Below are 19397 nucleotides of genomic sequence, written 5' to 3' on the forward strand. Positions count from 1 at the left end.
GAGAAAAGGAGGCTGCTGGCAACCTTCCTTCCTTTGCAACCCCTGTGATACTTGCAAAACTTGCAAGGGTCTGTTTTGAAAGGGGCTGGTCTGGCTCCACCAGGGACATGGGGCCAGGCAACATTTGGCGCCTCACCTTAAGCACCTCAATATGCTGGGCTGCCTCTGCTTGTGGATAGAAACAACCATTGTCTTGTGAGGAGAATGGCAGTTGCGGTCTCTTGGATTGCTACTTCCACAATGGTCTCTTGCTGCTTTGTGGTCTTCCTTGATACTACTTTGCACCTAAGCCAGCAGATCAGTGCTTAGAACAGACCTTTCTAGACCAGGCAACAAAGACTGACCAAATCAGGAATAGAATAACCTGGGTGCATTCACGGAAAATTTAAAATGAATATAAAGTGGACGCTACCAAGAGAAAAATCCCTTACATACAGGGTCTTTTGCTTCCCCAGTGGTTGGGGCCATGCTGAGTCTTTAAAATGAAAGTAGGAAGATCAGTATTAGTTCTGTGGAACCCACCAGGGATGTAGCTTTAATTGAATGGTGGGATTCAAAGAACCCGGGGGCCCTAGCTCATGAGGGTCCTCCAGCTCAACCCCTCCCTATTTTCTTCATTATCTCCCTCACTCCAAGGGGCCCCCTCTCCCTAGCTACACCCCTGGAACCCACACCAGACTCTTAACTCCCCTAGCTACTCCAGGAGCCAAGAAAACCTTCCAATGGCTATAAGTTCCCAGAGCTTAGAGGAGTGTAGATCTACTTTTCACTTAGAGGAAATGCAGGTGATTCTGTGGCCAGAAGGGCTTCCTTTCCTCCCACTGCACAGAGTGGGTAGCAAACATCTTGCCAAAGCTAGGTGCAGGTGCCCTAGTTCAGATGCAGTGGATTGCAGCAGCAGCAACAGGGGGTGGGGGTGGGGTGGGGGTCGGGTAGGAAGCTGCAATTATGATGGGTGACTGGTGCATACTCAACTGTCCAAGCTTGGTAAGCTGGCAGTACATCTTTTTATTGATTCCATTAGTAGTATATGGCCTAAAAAGGATTTGAAACAGTTTCCTTAAGAAAGCATATTTGGGTATTGATGTATATTGTCAAGAGTGCACCCACATTTAAATGGCAGTATTACTCCACAATACCTGTTGAAGCAGAGACCTGATTCTTTCCGAATCACCATTTATTGTATGGATGAGCAGCTGTGTATATGCATGTGCTCTATTCATACATCTGAATTAAGGTATCAATTCACAAATACAAAATGTAATGGGTGAATTGGCCCTGAAAGTTCTTGGCACTAGTTCTCAGGAATGCCACATTAAGACTTCTGTTAAAATATGAATAGACTGTTAAAAAGATGAAAGCAGATCAATATTGATTTCCAGTTCCTCCGCTTTACTGAGTGAAGACCTCTGTACATGCATCAGATTATAGCCAAGCAAGAGCAGTTTCCTTCTACTGTTGGCAGGGCTAAAGAAAACAGTGCAGTGCATTAGCAGGGGAGTTTCATTCTCATAATCTGTGATTCTCTAGCATTTGTTGGCTAAACCTCTTAACTCCCCCAGCTATCCATTGCTCACACCAGGGAAGCTCTTAAAGCACACCTTTCCACACAGCATGGGTTTTATCTTCCAGTTGATTTTTTTCTTCTGAACTCCACACACATAGAAATTCTTGTAAGCCCGTAACAACTAGAAAATTTCAGTTCTGAAAATTCCCTTCAGAGTGGTATCCAAAGAGCTCATTTTACGTTAGTATTTCTCTCTCTCTCCTTTTCTTCTTCCTACAACAGCTCACCAAAAGAAGCACAGGGGGAAATCCTAGATCTTAACTCAGTGAATTGACTTTTCTTGTGCTATAGATGCACAGGCAAGGACTGACTCTGCAAGGGGTTTAAGCTTTTACACCTACATGGGTCATGCTGGTAACTGGAAGGGTAAAGTTTGGGGCTTTATCTCGTGTGTGTGTCCTAGGGAGGGCGGGGGGAGAGAGAATTTTCACACGTTCCCTGCAGTTGGGTCTTATGGGGCAGAGGCCCACAAAATGGATGTTGGAGAGCTGTTTACCCGCAGCTCCCATAGAATGCTACTTTCTAAGGCCATCTTTCACTTGGGTCTGTTTCATTTTGGCCTGAAGGCAACTTTGATGAGATTAGATAGCCTTTTAGAACATGCATGCTCTTGGCCTGCCATGGCTATAAAAACAGTAGAGTGATGTGCTCAGGAAGACATGCATACATGTCTCCCCAGTTGCTCACTATGCTAAACTTCAGCCAGCACTGGTAGCTGCAGCTGCTGCACCTAGAGTTCTGAGGGAAATACTCCTAGGGTGAAGACAGACATAACATTTGCAAAGCAATGGGAGAGGCCTGGAAGTGCCCTCATCATGTTCTAGGTACTCCAAACGTATCTTCTTCTTTTCAGGCTCTGAAGAATATTTTCAGAGTGGTTCAGTTTGAATGGCAAAAAAAGCTTGCTCTGGACAGTGGTTACTGGCTAGGACAGAATGGGGAAAATTTTGGGCTGATGTCAGCACAGCATCTGGGCCTGGCGTCAGCACCTTGGGCGGATGCCGGGACCCCAGCAAGGTCTTCTACGGACTCCTGCCTTGAGCCCTATTTTCCCCCAGCACTTCTTTTGGCAGCAGCAACACAACATTAGCCTCCAGTGAGCTCTCCTCCCAAGGAAGCTAGAATCATAGTAGAATGTCTCACTGATCAGGAAATGGAGAGCACATAATCTTTTGCTTTATTGTAGTTGTTTTGATTTCCTTCCTTCCTTCCTTCCCGAATATGCTCCCTTCCAAAATGACAACATCCTATTTCTTACCTTTCTAAAGCTCTAAGATACTTAAGGCCTGCTTTCTGTCTTTTCTGTAACTGCTAAAAAGTTTCGTGCTACATTTCCAAGTTAAAGGAAGTGTGAGAACTGACCTACTATTGTCAATAGTAATTGACATGCAATACATTACAATAGTGATGTAAATAGTAAATAATAATAAAAGAACACAAATATGATACATGTTCTAATGTATCATGGAGCATTAAGCGGGTGAAACTCCCATGGAAACGCTGTCAAAACAGTGACAGGAGGTAGTACTTTGGGTGCAAATTGGTTCTCGGACTGATATAATAAGTGGCAAGAAAAGTGTTACTAGCAGTGATTTAGTACTTAGTGGGTGGGCAAAATGGGTAACCATCATGCTGAGAAGGGGCTAGGAGATGTGTGAAGAAAAACCAAGTGACAGGATCAGGATGTTATAAAAAGGCTAACTTCCTTGCTTTACTTTATGACAGTCTCATCTCCAATATTCCTGGAAATAATCAGCAGTAGAATCATGTTTGTTTTTGTAGGACATCTGATAAATGTGATTAATCTGGATTAATGTGAGTGATGCAGATCATCTACCCTTTGGATGCTGAGTAGGGAGAAGTCTATTCTGTTCTCAGAAAGGCACTCAAACTTGTAAGATCAGAATACTTGGATTTTATGCAGTCTGTTGTCATTCACACAACCCTTTCAGCATGCTAGGATATGTGATGGCTCAGGGCCTGTTATGCTGATACCTTAGTGATGTAATTGCTGCTTTCTTGTGGCACCCCTAGTAATGTAGGAAATGAGACCATGTGGGAAGGGCAGATGACATGGTTACTGGCCACATAAGTGCCACCCTTTCCTTGGGGACTAGCAATGCTAGTATGAGAAGGAAAGTAACCACACCATGCCCTCCTATGTGATCTCCTTATATTCTGCATTACCAGTGTGGCATAGAAAGCACCATGTGGAAGTAGAATCCACACTGCTAAGTGTGGCCAGTTTGTTGCCTTCTGCTGCTACAGGTGAGGGTGGAATCTGGACTGGTGAAGTGGGAGTGGGGGCAACATCAGTGCCAGCTCTGAGTGAGGTTCAGGGCCAATTGGGGGGAAAACACACAGGGAGTGAGGAGCCTGGGTCGGCAGCCAAGTGCATGGTGAGTCAGGGTGCATGGTACACTTGTTGCCTGAGGCCATCACCTCAACTTCGCTCATGGAGATGCTGTCCCTGCTGCTAAGGTAAACATAATAACCAGCCCCCACTCTACATTTCAGCTGGGCAAATGTGGAATTACTTATCTCATTGCCATTCATTACATGTCTATAATAGCAATCTTTGGCCAGATTCAGACATATTGCCAAACTGCAGGTAAGTGTACCCGAAGTTGGCATTTCTTATGATTTGAATGCGGGATTTCTTCCCAACCACAGTTCCATTAGTGCCTCGAAACCTCGATTTGAATCCTTGGTTTCAAGTTGGTTAGGTTGCTGCAACCATGGGTCCACTGGCCCCATCATGTCATTCAAATTCTGCACCTGCTGTAACCTGGGGTTTGTGCTGAAGCTCCTCCCATGACCATAGAGAGGGAGGCTCAGAGCAGCTCCAAAATGTCAGCTCTAGGCAGCCCGCATCTCTTGCTGGCTGTTTCTTGGAGCAACACTCCACCTTCCGTTGCCTAGCAACGGAAGCTGCTTAGGAAAAGGCACTCTGCGTTCCTAGATTGTCCTCATTTAAAGGCACAGAACCGGAAATGGACATAAGAAATTCTATCCATTAAGAATACAGAGGATATTAATAGCAATAGCAATAGCAATAGCACTTACATTTATATACCGCTCTATAGCCGAAGCTCTCTAAGCGGTTTACAATGATTTAGCATATTGCCCCCAACATTCTGGGTACTCATTTTACCGACCTCGGAAGGATGGAAGGCTGAGTCAACCTTGAGCCCCTGGTCAGGATCGAACTTGTAACCTTCTGGTTACAGGGCGGCAGTTTTACCACTGCGCCATTAAGAATTCTGAATTCTTATTAAGAATACAGAGAATATAAGAATACTCTGATTCTTATTAAGAATACAGAGGAGAGGGGTTACAGGGTATCCTCCCTTAAAAATTAATCTAAGAAAACCACACTGAACACAGACCAGATTTATTAATCAATATTTGTGGGGAGGTTGGCCAGGCCACCCCCTTCTGCCCCTAAAAATCAGGAGCAGTCATTCTGCTGATTTGTGGGGAACTATTTCACTCTAGAGCAGAACAGTTGCACATGAAGCATTAAGCCATTTTTCTGGAAACCAGAAGTGATAAATTGTCCCTGACAGAACCCTCTTGATTGATTGATTGATTGATTAATCAATTAATTAATATATTTATATATTGCCCAAAACCTGTGTCTCTGGGTGGTTTACAGTAAAAATAATACAAATTAAACAAAATTAAAATGATTAAAACATTGAAATAATTTAAAACCAAATATTAAAAGTATTAAAACTATACATCTAATTAAAAGCCTGGTTGAACAAATATGTCTTCAGTTCCTTTTTAAAAGTTGCCAGAGATGGGGAGGCTCTTATTTAAAAAGAGAGCACATTCCAAAGCCCAGGGGCAGCAATGGAGAAGGCCCGTCCCTGAGTAGCCACCAAACAAGCTGGTGGCAACCATGGACAGACCTCTCCAGGTGATCTCAATGGGCAATGGGACTCATGGCGAAGAAGATGTTCTCTTAAATACCCAGGGCCAAAACTGTTTAGGGCTTTATAGCTAATAACCAGCACCTTATGTTGCACAAGTATGTTGCCCAGAAACCTATTGGCAGCCAGTGTAGCTCTTTCAACACAGGAGTAATGTGGTTTCTCCGAGATGAACCAAAGACCAACCCAGCTGCCTCATTCTATATCAACTGTAGTTTCCAAACTATGTACAAAGGCAGCTCCTCATAGAGCAAATTTCAGTAGTCCAGTCTAGAAGTTACCAGCATATGTACCACCGTTCTGAGGCAGTGTGGCCAGAACCTAAGGGGTATACTACTCGTGAGTCAAATGGGCCGTAACCCAAAATTTGGCTTTAAAAAAGCCAAATCTGGCAACAGAGTTCTGAGGTCATTTATCTCAAGAAACGGACACAACTGCCATATCAGCTGAAGCTGATATAAAGCACTTCCAGCCACTGCCCATACCTTGGACACTAGGGAGAGGTTAGGATCCAGAAGCACTCCCAGACTGTGTACCTGTTCCTTCCAGGGAAGCATGACCCCATCCACAACCGGCAGATCAAAACTGTCTACCAAGGTCCAACCCTGAACAATATGATTCAGCCGCAGTTTGTTATCCCTCATCCAGCCCATCACCGCTTCCAGGTGGTTCTGCAACTACCTCACGGACAGATTCCAGATGGTGTCTCCTGGAGACTGTTGTTCTTCAAAATCTAAACTTTCGTATGGTGTCCCTCAGGGCTCCATGTTGTCTCCGATGTTTAATATCTACATGAAGCCGCTGGGAGAGATCATCAGAAGATCTGGTGCAATGTTTTATCAATATGCTGATGACACCCAAATCTGTTTCACAGTTATGGAGGTTATGCCTTCTGATGAGTTTGACATGGAGAAATATATTTGGGAGGCAAGGCGATGCCTCCCACCCCACAAACCCTTCAGATGTTCCGGAAGGATACTATGGCCAATTGTATTGAAGGCCACCAAAAGGGCCCACAGATTCACACTCCCTCTGTCAATTCCCAGTTGGAGATCATCCATCAGGCCAACCAAGGCAGTCAGTTGGCTGCTTACATCTGTATTCTAAGGTATAGGGAGCTGTGCGCATGTTATAGAGGCACGTTTTTATGGCATGACGCCGGGGAAAGGCTCCTGGGTCAAGTCTGGTCTCGTTACAAGTAAGGCAATACAGAGCGTGGACCCTGTGGTCCCAGGTGCTGCAGGGTTTAGATTTGCCTACAACCACCCTTTTAGGCAAATGGCCACAGCTATTTCCCCTCACATTTTGTGTACCCTTTCCATTTCCAGCTTCATACATGGGAACAACAGTTTCATTCTTGAAATGGAGTTGTGTAATGGTTGGGAGGAAAGGGTTGATTTGTCTTTTCCCTGCCAAAGACAGCACCAGATGATGAGAAGATACATTAATCCGAGCACAATGTCCGCAGCCTTGCTCACATCATAGGCAATGGTTGCTGGGTGAGTGATGTGCTGACACCATGCCCTCAGTCTGGCAATGCAAGCAGTGCTACGAATGCTGGAATTGAACCTGGGAGGACTAGGAAGAGGGAGGAACAACTCTGGGCAGTGAGCAAAACCTCACCTGATCGTATGTGATGTGATTCCTAGCTTCAGTGCTTAACCTCAGGTTCACTACCTGGAATTTGGCATTATGTCTGAATCCAGCATTTGTCTTACATTTTGTCACTTATTTGCTCTTTGTTGTGCTGGTCTCCTCCTCCTCCTCCCCCAACATAGTGGGCTGTTATTTTATGTGTTTGTTTGTTTGTTTGTTTGTTTAACATATTTTTATACCGCCCAGAACTTAGGTCTCTGGGCGGTTTACAACAAAATATGGGCGGTTTACAACAAAATAGTATGTATTTTACATACTAAAATGCAACAGTGTATTTTAACAATACATTGGACATATGCACTGCAAGTGTGTGTTCTATCATGGTACAGAAAGCAGGGACTAACCCAGTGAAGTCCCCATGTGCCCAACTGCAATATGGGCTATATTGTAGTTATGTAATTATGTTAGCTCAGTTGCGGGCAGGGCCTCCATGCTCGTGCTGCATAACCCTGATGAGTGGTGGTGATCAGGAGACACTGCATGAGAGTGAGTGCACATGCATGTTAAGGGGCTTTCAAATGTCTCATGGAGCCCTGGTGTGTTAACCCAGTTCTTTATAAATACCCTCAAGCAAATGTCTAGGAGCAACCAAGGATTGCCATCTAGCTTCACTCATGCAGAGGCACTGTTTTTGAGATCTAGTGCCCGCCTGCCTCCCTGTAGGAGCTGTATAGCTGCTGCTGTGTTTACATGACTGTCACTGCAGCAGATCTTTTTCAGAGTGTTATGATTGCACAATTTGCAGCAGCCACACAAATCAGTCTCAGTCCTGGAGGCACCAAACAGTGCCTCCGTTTGAGGGGAGTATGGCTGTGGACTTGGTGCCAGACCCTCTGAGGCACTTTTGTGATGGCTGCCATAAGCAGAGGCACTCTTCCCCCTGGTCTTCTGGGCCGAAGTCCAGGGCCTCCACACCCCCTGGGAGCCCTCAAATCCTTTTTAGTCTGTCCCAGGTGGTGTAGTCAAGTTTAAAATGTGTTAAAAATACTGGGGGTGGGGGTGGGTGGCCTCCAAAAGCCTTTTGGTCCAGGCTCCAAAATTACCTAGGTGCAACTCTGGCCATCATAATTGCTTTCCATATACTAGACAGTCTCATTCCTGCCCATAGCCCCACTGACTGAAAATCATTTTAAGGCGGTCTCCTTCTTTTCAACAACTGTTGGTTTGTTTGTTTTTTAAGAATGAAGAAATACAGGTTGTGCTTCACAAAAAATAGAACAGTGAAGGTGTATTCGAACATGTAGCATATTCAGTGGCCACAATCCAGCACAGGGTTACGACCAAACTACACACTATGCAGGAGATCCAAGACTGGATCTTCTGACATATTTTAGGAGCTAATTAAAATCACTGTGTTGGATTGTGGCCACTATCAGCTTGCTTAGCTCACTTGTGAAATTTTTGGCAAGCTATTTCTGCATAAGACGCGTGGTAAAAGTGGAAGCGAAAAAGCTAATAAGGAAATTATTCCCTAGAAATATTTTCTCCTCCGTGTTTGTTTCATCCAAAGGTGGAAGCTGGCTTCCCCATCTTCTCCTTTTTCAGTGGCATAAATCAAGGGTGGGGGGGAGCACTTGGGAGGACCGGACTGATGATTTCTTTCACATACTTGGAGCAAGAGCTCCCTCTCTTGGCTGAAAGGAGCTGCTAACATTTCCAAACTTGGGGATGTTCATTATTCAGACTTTTGTTCTAATTTATACTAAGCCTTAAGGAAGGTTAAAAATATTTTTGAAGACACAAATACATACAAATAAATTATTAAAATGTAAGGCTTTCTAAATCACAATCCTAACAAGGCTCCCCCACCCCCGGGAACTCCACACACATACAAACACTTCCATTCTCTTTTTATTGTTGAGTGGTGTTATGTAAATCACTCTGAGAACTTTTGGTTGAGAAGTGGTGTAATAATAATGACTAGCTGGGCCGGGCGCAGACCATCTGCGCCTCTGCTGGCCGGCCGGCCGGCCCGTTTCATACACACCCCACTCGCCCACGGCTTCTGGCTGGTGGGACGGCTGGCCAGCCCGCTTCTTCTCGTCCTCCCCTGGCACTTTCTGACTGGCGGGCCAGCCGGAAAGCCAGCCTGCCACCTCCTCCCGCCCACCTGCCAATGGCCCGCTGCCTGCTCCCGGCAGTCCACTGCCGTCTGCTCTCGCCGGCTGGGCGGCCTGCCACCGCCTGCTCGTGGCGGCCAGCATCCCTATTTTCTCCCCCGTCCCCGCCGCCATCCGGGCAGCTGTTCGCAAACTCTTGCGAGAGCTGCTACACATGGGATTAGCAACAGGTACGCCTAGGAGAAATAAATATATAGATAAGAAAATTATGAGTCTAAATGTGGAGGCAATTCAAAAATATGATGACAGAACCTAATTTTTTTTAAAAAATCGAAGTCACTGGCTCACATACAATGTGATGTCGGTGGAACACAGAATCTGTGCAGCTGTCACCTCCTTCCCAGGCAGCCCCTTGAGCATCCTCAAAGTCCTTGCCGAGGGCCCCTTTGGCAGTACTGTTGGCTGTAGCACAGGCACTGCAGGGGGAAGGGGGAGAGCCCCAGAGACTGGGCAGATCTCTACTTGCAGAGCAAGTTTTTCTGCCCAGCTCTCTCACCTCTCACTGCAACTCACAGTATTGAGGGCTTTGGGGGAATCTCAGGGGGCTCCCCAGGGAGGAGGCAACAGTTGCTTTCGTGGAGTATCGCTCCATGTGTGTGTGTGGGGGGGGCTTTAATTTATTCCAGACATTAGTTATATCCAAAGTTACACAAGCAGAACTTGGCTCATGCCCTGAGGCTTTCCTGTACCCTTCTCCCCACTGCAGCCCTTGTGTGCCTCCAGTATCTGTGCTTGAGGGCTAGGGAACCCCCCAGAACAGTGCAGGATAAGCGGGGGTGGGTGGGGGGCTGCAGCAGGGGACAATCAATGGAATTGGGGTGCAGCCTTGTGTGAGCCCAAGTGCCTTTCTGCTTGTACAAGGCAACTACCGATACAACCCGTTGTTAGTGTATGTTCCCCTTTCCTTTTTAAACAATGTGTTTCCATGCACTTAGTCAACAATAAAGATTTACAGTTGAAGAAGGTTTTCCCCATCCTATAATCTTTCACAGAAAACATAGGCCACAACAATCCTGTATCCTCAATTTGCTTGAGGGGAATGCATGGCCAGCCCACTAATGAGTCCTGGTGAAGCAGTCGCCTCAGGCCTCACTAGCCCCATAATAGGGAGTGGGTGGCTACCTCACCTGCCAGCAGTGGGGGCAGCATCCTGCTGCAGATGCCTGTCCTGTGCTTTCTGCAAGGCAAGGGGCTAGCAGGGACCCTGGGGTAGAACGCAGAGGGGAAGAAAGTATACACACTTCTGTCCACTCGGTATCTTACTCATTGCTTTTTTGAAAGGCAGGAAGAGTGGCTGTAGAAGGAGGAAGAAGAACACCATCACATATAAAGGGCTGGTGGGGGAGGGGGCCCTGTAGTTATTGGAATCAAGCATTTGTTTACATTTGAGTCAAGAGCTCACAGATCTCATTTCCCATCATCTCTATGCGTCAAAATGTGGCTTAGAGGTAGTGGAAGTTATTGTGTGTGAGATGCATATGTTTCCAGCTCCAATATATAATGTTTCTATATATTGCTCTTGCAAAAACAGAAAGTGGGACAAATCCTCCGAGTGCAAGGGCTAGTCTAATGTCTGAACTAGGTACTGATGGTAGCTCTGGAGGTTCTTTGATGTGATCTTGCTGTAGCACAAACTTTCAGAACTTGTGACCCAGAAATCCAAATATAGCCCGCCAGCAGCTCCCACATACCCACACTTTGCACTCCCAGGCAGGCAGCAAAAAACAGGAGCATCATCAAGCCTCAGGTGCAGTGGTGCAGAGAGTGTTGGAAGTGAAGGACTCTGCGCTGCCTCATGCCTCAATGACAGAGGGGGACAGATTAGTGAGTCAGAGGGCTAGAGGGGTCACGACATTCGTCATCCCTTCTCTCTACTGCTCTGATACTATCCCTTTGATATGTAGATTGCTACTCTCAGGGACTTCCTGCCCCTCTCTCTCTCTTCCTTCTTTTTCTCCCATCACACTCACTTGCCTCTCTCTCTGCACCATGTGTGCAGAGATGCAGACAGCATCTCTCTACATGCAGCTAGCTAGCTAGATTAAAGATCCTATCTCTCCACTTTCCCATCTAGAATGGAGTTCCCCAATAAAGACTCCTCATATTGATTTGAAACTATGAACTGGCTCCAAGTTTCTTTTGCTGTCAGCATACACGCATGCCTGGGCAGACTCCGCTGTGTTTTGCCTCTGTGTACTCTGCTGTAATAAAATGGTATCTCTTATCAGAGAGAATTCCCAACAGTGAGGACGCCAGTGGCCCCTGCCCATCCTGCTGCCGCTAGCCCCCTCCACCCCAGCCACACTCTCTATGTCTGACAGCAGATGACCTGCAGGGGGCATGGCCACATTAGCAAATGGGACCATGCGTTGCATTTGGAAGTAAAATTTGGCCAGTGCTGCATTTGCAGCCTGGCTGGGATGGTTTCTCCCTCCCCACCACAGCTCTGTTTTTGAGACATTTCAGCCAGCGCTGGGCTCCTAGCCTGCCCGGGAAAGCCTCTCCCTGCCCCTGCAAGCTGGGAGAAGCCATCCCAGCCAGTTTGCAAATGAGGTGCTGGCCGAAGTTTACTTCCAAGTGGGGCATGTGGCCTCATTTGCTAATGCGGCCATGCCTCATGAATCTGACATCAGATGCAGGGGTGTGACTGGGATGCCAGGCATGGCCCCTGGAGCATGGCAGCCCGAGTTATTTGAACCCATTCACACAATGGATGCTACACCCCTGCTCAGGTGGACATGAATGATTGTCTGCATTCAGTATGATGGGTTGCCAAGGTCTATTCTAGCCTAAACTGCAAATATATTCTTCCCTCCTTCCCCTTTCCAGATACAGGAAAGCAGTTGGATAATTTATCTCGATCAGATAGCCTCTCGCATCTAGAACCACATTTTACCCATTCGACAATCTCTATATCAGATATGTAAGTATTTAAAATGAACAGCTGGTTCATGCATTATGTTTTGCAGGTACAAGAAAATAATGTGTGGAACTCTGGTTTATAGCTGCTTACCTCATGAACACAAAGTAATCACATGTAGATTTAACTGTTTGTTCCAGTGGTGGCTGGTGTGGGTGCCGCCAGTGGGCAGTGAAAGGCACCTTTATATTATATTATATTATATTATATTATATTATATTATATTATATTATATTATATTATATTATATTATATTATATTATATTATATATATAATATATAAATATAATATATATAAGTAATATAAATTAATAGGTGCTGACCTCTCAGAGTGCCACACCTGAAAGCTTTTCCCAGCAGTGGTGCCACCACTCAGCTAGTCTCTGCACATGCAAATGGCCTCTGCCATCTGAGTGATCCTCCACCGCAGCCGGTGCTGTAGGTGTATGGGAGATAAGCACCTCTGGATGGGGAGGTTTATAAATGTAAATTATTATTATTAGTAGTAGTAGTAGTAGTAGTTATTTACACAGTCAGACGGATGTTATTGACTGGTTTGTTCGAGTCCTTCCCAAGGACCTAGGATGGCAGTTGCTTTTTGTAATTAGCTGATGGTGATTTCTGTGGCCCCTATGGTGTTGAGGTGCTCTTCAAGGTCTTTTGGAACTGCACCCAGGGCGCCAATTACCACTGGGATTATTTTGGTCTTTTTCTGCCACAGCCTTTCAATTTCAATTTGTAGATCTCTGTATTTTGTTATTTTTTCTATTTCTTTTTCTTCTCTTCTGCTATCCCCTGGTATTGCTATGTCGATTATTTTGACTTGTTTTTCTTTCTTCTCGACTGCAGTTATATCTGGTGTATTGTGTGGCAGATGTTTGTCTTTTTGTAGTCGGAAGTCCCATAATATTTTTACATCTCCATTTTCTACCACTTTATCAATTTTATGGTCCCACCAATGTTTGGCTACAGGTAGCTTGTATTTTTTGCAGATGTTCCAGTGTATCATCCCTGCTACTTTGTCATGCCTTTGTTTGTAGTCAGTCTGTGCAATCTTTTTACAACAGCTGATTAGGTGGTTGACTGTTTCTTCTGCTTCTTTACAAAGGCGGCACTTGCTGTTTGTTGTTGATTTTTTGACTTTTGCTCTTATTGCATTTGTTCTTAGTGCCTGTTCTTGTGAAGCCAGTATTAAACCTTCTGTTTCTTTCTTCAAGTTGCCATTCTTAAGCCATTGCCAGGTCTTGGTGATGTCTGATTTTCCACTTATATTGTGCAAATATTGACCATGCAGTGGCTTATTTCTCCATTTTTCTGCTCGGTTCTTGACTTGTTCTTTCTTGTAGGCCTGCTTTGTTTCATTAGTGTTGAATAGTTTCTCATTATTGACCATTTGAAGTGCATCTTCTTCACTGTCCTTTATAATGGACATTATATATGTCATTATTATTATATCATTATTATATCACTGTCCTTCAAGGCCTCTTTTCTCCTCCTCTACTGTTTGATGGACTTGCAGCATTCCTCTTCCACCTGAGCTGTGAGGGAGGTATAGCCTATCTACATCACTGAGGGGGTGCAGAGCATGATTGATGGTCATTATTTTCCTGGTCTTACGATCTAGCATCTCTAGCTCTGCCTGGGTCCAGTCTATTATTCCTGCAGTGTATCTGATAACAAGTATAGTCCAGGTGTTTATGGCTTGTATGGTGTTCCCGCCCTTGAGTTTGGACTTGAGGATTTTTCTAACTCTCCTGATGTATTCACTTCCAATTTTTCTTTTAACTTCAGTGTGTGCGATGTTATCAGCCTGGAGAATGCCCAAGTATTTGTAATGTTCTTTCTCTTCCAGGTTCTTGATGTTTCTTCCATTAGGCAGTTCTATTCCTTCTGTTTTTCTTATTTTTCCTCTGTTCATTATTAATGCAGCACACTTGTCTAGTCCAAACTCCATTGCTATATCGCTACTGAATAGACGAACAGTGTTTAGCAGTGATTCGATTTCTGACTGGGACTTTCCATACAACTTCAGATCGTCCATGTACAGCAAATGGTTTATTTTACTTGATGTTTTAGATGTTTGGTATCCGAAGCCTGTTTTGTTTAGTATTTGTGAAAGTGGGGTCATGGCGATTACAAACAACAGAGGGGATAGTGAGTCCCCTTGGAAAATGCCTCTTCTAATGCTAACCTGTCCAAGTGTCTCACCATTGATTGTTAACTGTTTACTCCACATGCTCATTGCTTTTTAAATAAATATCAGAATATTTTTGCTGACACCAGTTGTTTCTAAACATTTTAGTATCCATGTGTGAGGCAATGAATCGGATTCTTTCTTGTAGTCAATCCATGCAACTCTTAGATTTGTTTTTCTTCTCTTGCAATTTTCTAAAATCATTTTGTCAATCAGCAGCTGGTCTTATGTGCCTCTGGTGTTTTGTGCCTCTGGGCAATTTCCTTTCTGTTCACCTGGAAGCTGTTTGTTAGTTAATAAGTGTTGCATCACTTCATCTGCTATTATTCTAGTTAATAATTTGAACATGGTTGGCAGGCAGGTTATCGGTCTATAATTACTTGGAACTGCACCTGTTGCTGGGTCTTTCATTATGAGATGAGTTTTCCCAGTTGTTAGCCATTGTTCAATATCACCTCCTTGCAAAATGTGATTGAGCTGTTTTGATAGTTGTTTATGAAGGCTTGTTAGGTGTTTAAGCCATTTTTTAAAATAATAATAATAATAATATTGGGATGTTATTATTATTATTATTATTATTATTATTATTATTTACACTTAAAAGTGCCTTGCGGCACCCACACCAGTTGCCACTAGTTTGTTCAGAAACAACTTCATTTTCTCTTCCTTTCCTTAAACTTGTACTTCTGGTTTATAACAAAAGTTTTCTTGCCATTGCAGAGAAAGATGGTTTTTTTTTAAAAAAAAACCTTTTAGAAACTTTTAACCCAGTCTGAAAACATTGCTGCTTATTTTGATCAGGGCAAGCCAAGGCCTTGTCCAGTAAACTGTCCTGTGTTCCACAGCGAGCAACCACATAGCATTCCTGCATTTCTGTTAGGGATGCCATCCACTGTTTGTAAAAGGTTGTCCTGAATTTGTTGTTTGACTACTGTGAATGGGCTGATTTATATAATTTTGCCTGAACATATTGGCTGGTTAGAGCCTGGGATTTGACAAAAAAAAGTTCTTTCAATGGCTATGGATGGTCCCACGAATGAGCAATTCACTGGCATAGATGAGATGGAGATTATTACTTTGCAGATTATGTATGTGCAACAGTAGTCGGCAATACCAAAGATACAGGGAGGGAGGGGGGAGGAAGAGAGGGGGGCGTAAATTAGCTAAGATAGGCTTGCTAGGTCTCAGATTTTTGACCTGAGATTCAGGTTTTGAAGGGCAACTTCAAACTGGGGAAAACAAACCTCCACCAAAAAGGGGTGAAGGGGAAAGCACATTTTCCCCCTGATTCTTTCCATTTTTTCTGGGCCTTCACACCACTGAGCTTCACCCCAGTACCAGATTTCTTTTGTCTTTCAAGAGTTGGTAGACTTGTGTCATCACCAGGTCTCATTTTGTGACCCCACCTTGTGAGCTTTGGGCTTTGACCGTGCTAAATAGCACCTCATATGGAGTAGTGCAGGGGTTTCCAACCTGTGGTACTCCAGATGTTGCTGAACTACAACTCCCAGCATCCCAAGCCACAATAAATTGTAGCTGAGGATGATGGGAATTATAGCTCAGCAACATTTGGAGTACCACAGGTTGGAAACCCCTCGAGCAATTGATTGGCTGCTTCAGCAGTGCTGTTTGCTTTCACTTATACTCTGCTTGTATATTTTTAACTAAAGGAAATATTTCAGACACTGTAAGTCTCCAGGTCTCTCTCACCTGGAAACTAACCTCCCCCCCCCCCCCCCGGAACTTTTCACCACTCATGGGAGAGTATAACTCTCAATGGGGAGAGCAGAACAAGACTTGAGATCATGAGATCAAAGGTGCAAAGTGTGTTTGGTAACTGTTTTTATTATTAGCCATGCAGAAAAGACTTGGGATTGTCATTAATACTACAAGAGGATATTTCTTTCATTTCTTGATAATGTGGAGAAAGGCAGTTTCCTGCTGTGGCCATTACTGGTACTTCAACGGATTTCACAGCTTGCAAGTAAATAAAATCAAATGTAGTGTGGCGGAGTGGGTAGGTGGGGGTTTCCTCCCCCCTCCTTTTCTAGTGCAAAAATTATTGTTAAATGTTAGAAAGTTTTCAAAGGGTTAGCCCAGTTCATTTGTGTTTCTTTTTCAAAGGGAGAGAGTTCCGGGCCCTGAATCAGACAGTGCTCTCATAGAACCTGATAACCACAGAAAGGAAATTAAGGAGCATGCAATAATGGGCATCAGTTCTTCAGAAAAGCAGTTTGGGATCAAAGAAGACGAGACAATTTTGCAAGAGAAAACCAACAAGCAAGAGAAGGCTACCAGTCTTAACACAGTAAGTTGCACAAACTGCAGCAAAATACTGCATGTTTTGCATGCAGCAAACATTCAAAAATGATGTAGGTCCTCAAAATTGGGGAGGGGAGGACTAGCCCCAAGTCTGGCACCAGGTTTCAGACAGCCCTCAATAAGCTGCCCTCCATGGGTGCCCCACCACCACCACTTAGGCTTATGGTGGGACTTAGCTTGGCAGATGGGATGGGAGCGGGAGGGATCTACAATAAAGCAAATTTCCTACTTAAATAGTAATTTCTCCATAGGGATCCATGGGAAAAAATATTAACAACTGCTAAATGGCTGGACTTTCTGGAAATCTCTGGAATTTCACATGGTGTCCCTACATGGTTCTAGCATTAAATTCCACACATTTAATGCTACCATCATGTGCTACTCCCATATGAATTTGAGTACATTCTGCCCAGCCATTCTGGAAGTTATAACATGGGATGTAAAAAATGGGGGTACAGGAGAACTTCATTATTCACGGAACCACTATTCATGGTTCTGCATATCTGTTGGTGTCTAATAGACCATTATCCGCAGATGCTAATGGGTTAAAACCCATGTATCCGTGGTTCCAATAGGGCTGGAAGTGACCGCGGAGGTCATTTTGTCTTCAGGAGAGAGGAGAATACAGAAGGAACTATTTTGTGGCTCATTTCCTGGGGGTGGGACTAGCTTTTCCCATGATTTTTTGTGGTGGTGTTAGCCAGTTTGTCTTTTGGAGGGCATGCCTGGGCACATGGGGGACCCACAGAGCACACCATAGTCAATTTGGGGCGGTTTGGGGGTCATTTGGGGGCTTTTCCTGACTTTCCCCTCTATCTTGGAACCTAACCCCTTTTCCCCCATAGCCCTAATGCCTCATTACTCATGGTTCCATTACTTGCAGTAGTAGACAAGGAACGGAACCCCCACAAGTAACGAGGTTCTCCTGTTACACTCCTTTTATATGAAGGCAAGGAGTAGGTTCCTCCACGTGAGGCTTGAATGATGAATGGGGGGTGGGGTTAAATTCCAGAACTTTTTCTAACTTTCTGCAATGAAACAAAGCAGTTATGACACTTTTAAACAGTTTTAGATTATTATTTTTTAAAATACCATTAAAATTGAGTCAAGCAGCATGCTTGACAGTCCACACATTTAACACCTTGTGAATTTTCATTGCTTTCTGCTCTGCCATTCAGGAGTTATTAATCATTTTGAGCATTGACCCCTATGGGGAAATTATGTGATGGGGCCCATGTTCAATTCTTGCACACAGGCCTCTTCAGAGCTTGTTACACATCGCCTCTGAATGGGAGTAGGTAGGTGATGATAGAATACTCTCTTGGATAAGAGACTCTACCACCACTGCATGAGGGCTATGGGCACAGAGATGGTCTCAGGGTTTGGCAGTGGGTCGTTCCGAGTGGGTCATTCTACCCTGCAATGCCAACCCTTGACATTAGTCCTGAACAGCATTACCCAATGACTAGGTGAAGTGGAGCATCTTAGTTGGTAGTTTTTAGGCCATTGTTAAAGGCAACAAATTGTCAGTTATCTCATTCATAGTTGTATTCTACCATAATTGGAGCAGGTCATTTGGATTTCCTCCTTTAAGAACCAAAATGCCTTGGGCCATCTTTAAAAACAAAAAAACAAAGAAAAGGCACCTCGTGCCAGACGCAGCAAAGCAGCCCCAAAACATAACCGAGCCTCCTCCATGTTTCACAGTAAGCATGGTGTTCTTTTCTTTGAAAGCTTCATTTCTTCATCTGTGGACCGAGAGCTGAGGTGACTTGCCCCAAAACTCCAGTTTTGTCATTAAAAAGCCAGACTGGAATTTGCTAACATGCATATTGACAAACCACAGTGCTTCTGGGAGAATGTCCTTTGGACAGATGAGACAAAACTGGAGCTTTTTGGCAGCTCTATGTCCACAAACGGAAAAATGACGCTTTCAAAGACCATACCTACTGTGAAACATGGAGGAGGCTCGGTTATGTTTTGAGGCTGCTTTGCTGCGTCTGGCACGGGATGCCTTGAGTCTGTGCAGGGAACAATGAAATCTCAAGACTATCAAGACATTCTGGAGTGAAAGGTACTGCCCAGTGTCAGAAAGCTCTGTCTCAGTCGCAGGTCATGGATCCTCCAATAGGATAATGACCCAAAACACACAGCTAAAAGCACCCAAGAATGGCTAAGGACAAAACATTGGACTATTCTGAAGTGGCCTTCTATAAGTCCTGATTTGAATCCTATCGAACATCTATGGAAAGAACTGAAACATGCAATCTGGAGAAGGCATCCTTCAAACCTGACACATCCGGAGCAGTTTGCTCAGGAAGAGTGGGCCAAACTACCTGTTGACAAGTGCAGAAGTCTCATTGAGAGCTACAGGAATCGATTGTTGGCAGTGATTGCATCTAAAGGTTGTGCAACAAAATATTCGGTTCAGGGTCCCATCATTTTTGTCCATGCCATTTTCATTTATGTTATTATTTGAAATATTCTGTTGCATCAAAACGCTAAAGCAAAGTCTGATTTTTGTTAAATGGGAAATAAACAATGATGAGTGCCAATTACGTTTATCAGTTTCAAGTTATTTCAGAGACAATTGCGGGTTCTTCTTTTTTTGTGGAGGGGTACTAACACATTTGTCCACGTGTGTATATCCCATATCTAAAAAACCAATCTGGCAAAGGAT

General features: G+C 44.3%; 1 protein-coding gene across 7 annotated transcripts in view; it reads left to right on the forward strand.

Moving 5' to 3' along the window:
- KIAA2012 (KIAA2012 ortholog) overlaps window positions 1-19397 on the forward strand; it is a 123717-nt gene that overhangs the window by 80763 nt on the left and 23557 nt on the right. For all 7 annotated transcript variants that reach the window (XR_008313633.1, XR_008313635.1, XR_008313638.1 and 4 more), the window contains 2 exons: window positions 12111-12204; window positions 16520-16703. Coding sequence is in view for 1 of the 7 variants with exons in the window: in XM_053285341.1 (XP_053141316.1) it covers window positions 12111-12204; window positions 16520-16703 (278 nt within the window). In the remaining 6 variants the exon portion in view is untranslated. The remainder of the gene's footprint in view (window positions 1-12110; window positions 12205-16519; window positions 16704-19397) is intronic.

Source organism: Hemicordylus capensis, chromosome 1 (genome assembly GCF_027244095.1).
Source record: "Hemicordylus capensis ecotype Gifberg chromosome 1, rHemCap1.1.pri, whole genome shotgun sequence".
NCBI lineage: Eukaryota > Metazoa > Chordata > Lepidosauria > Squamata > Cordylidae > Hemicordylus > Hemicordylus capensis.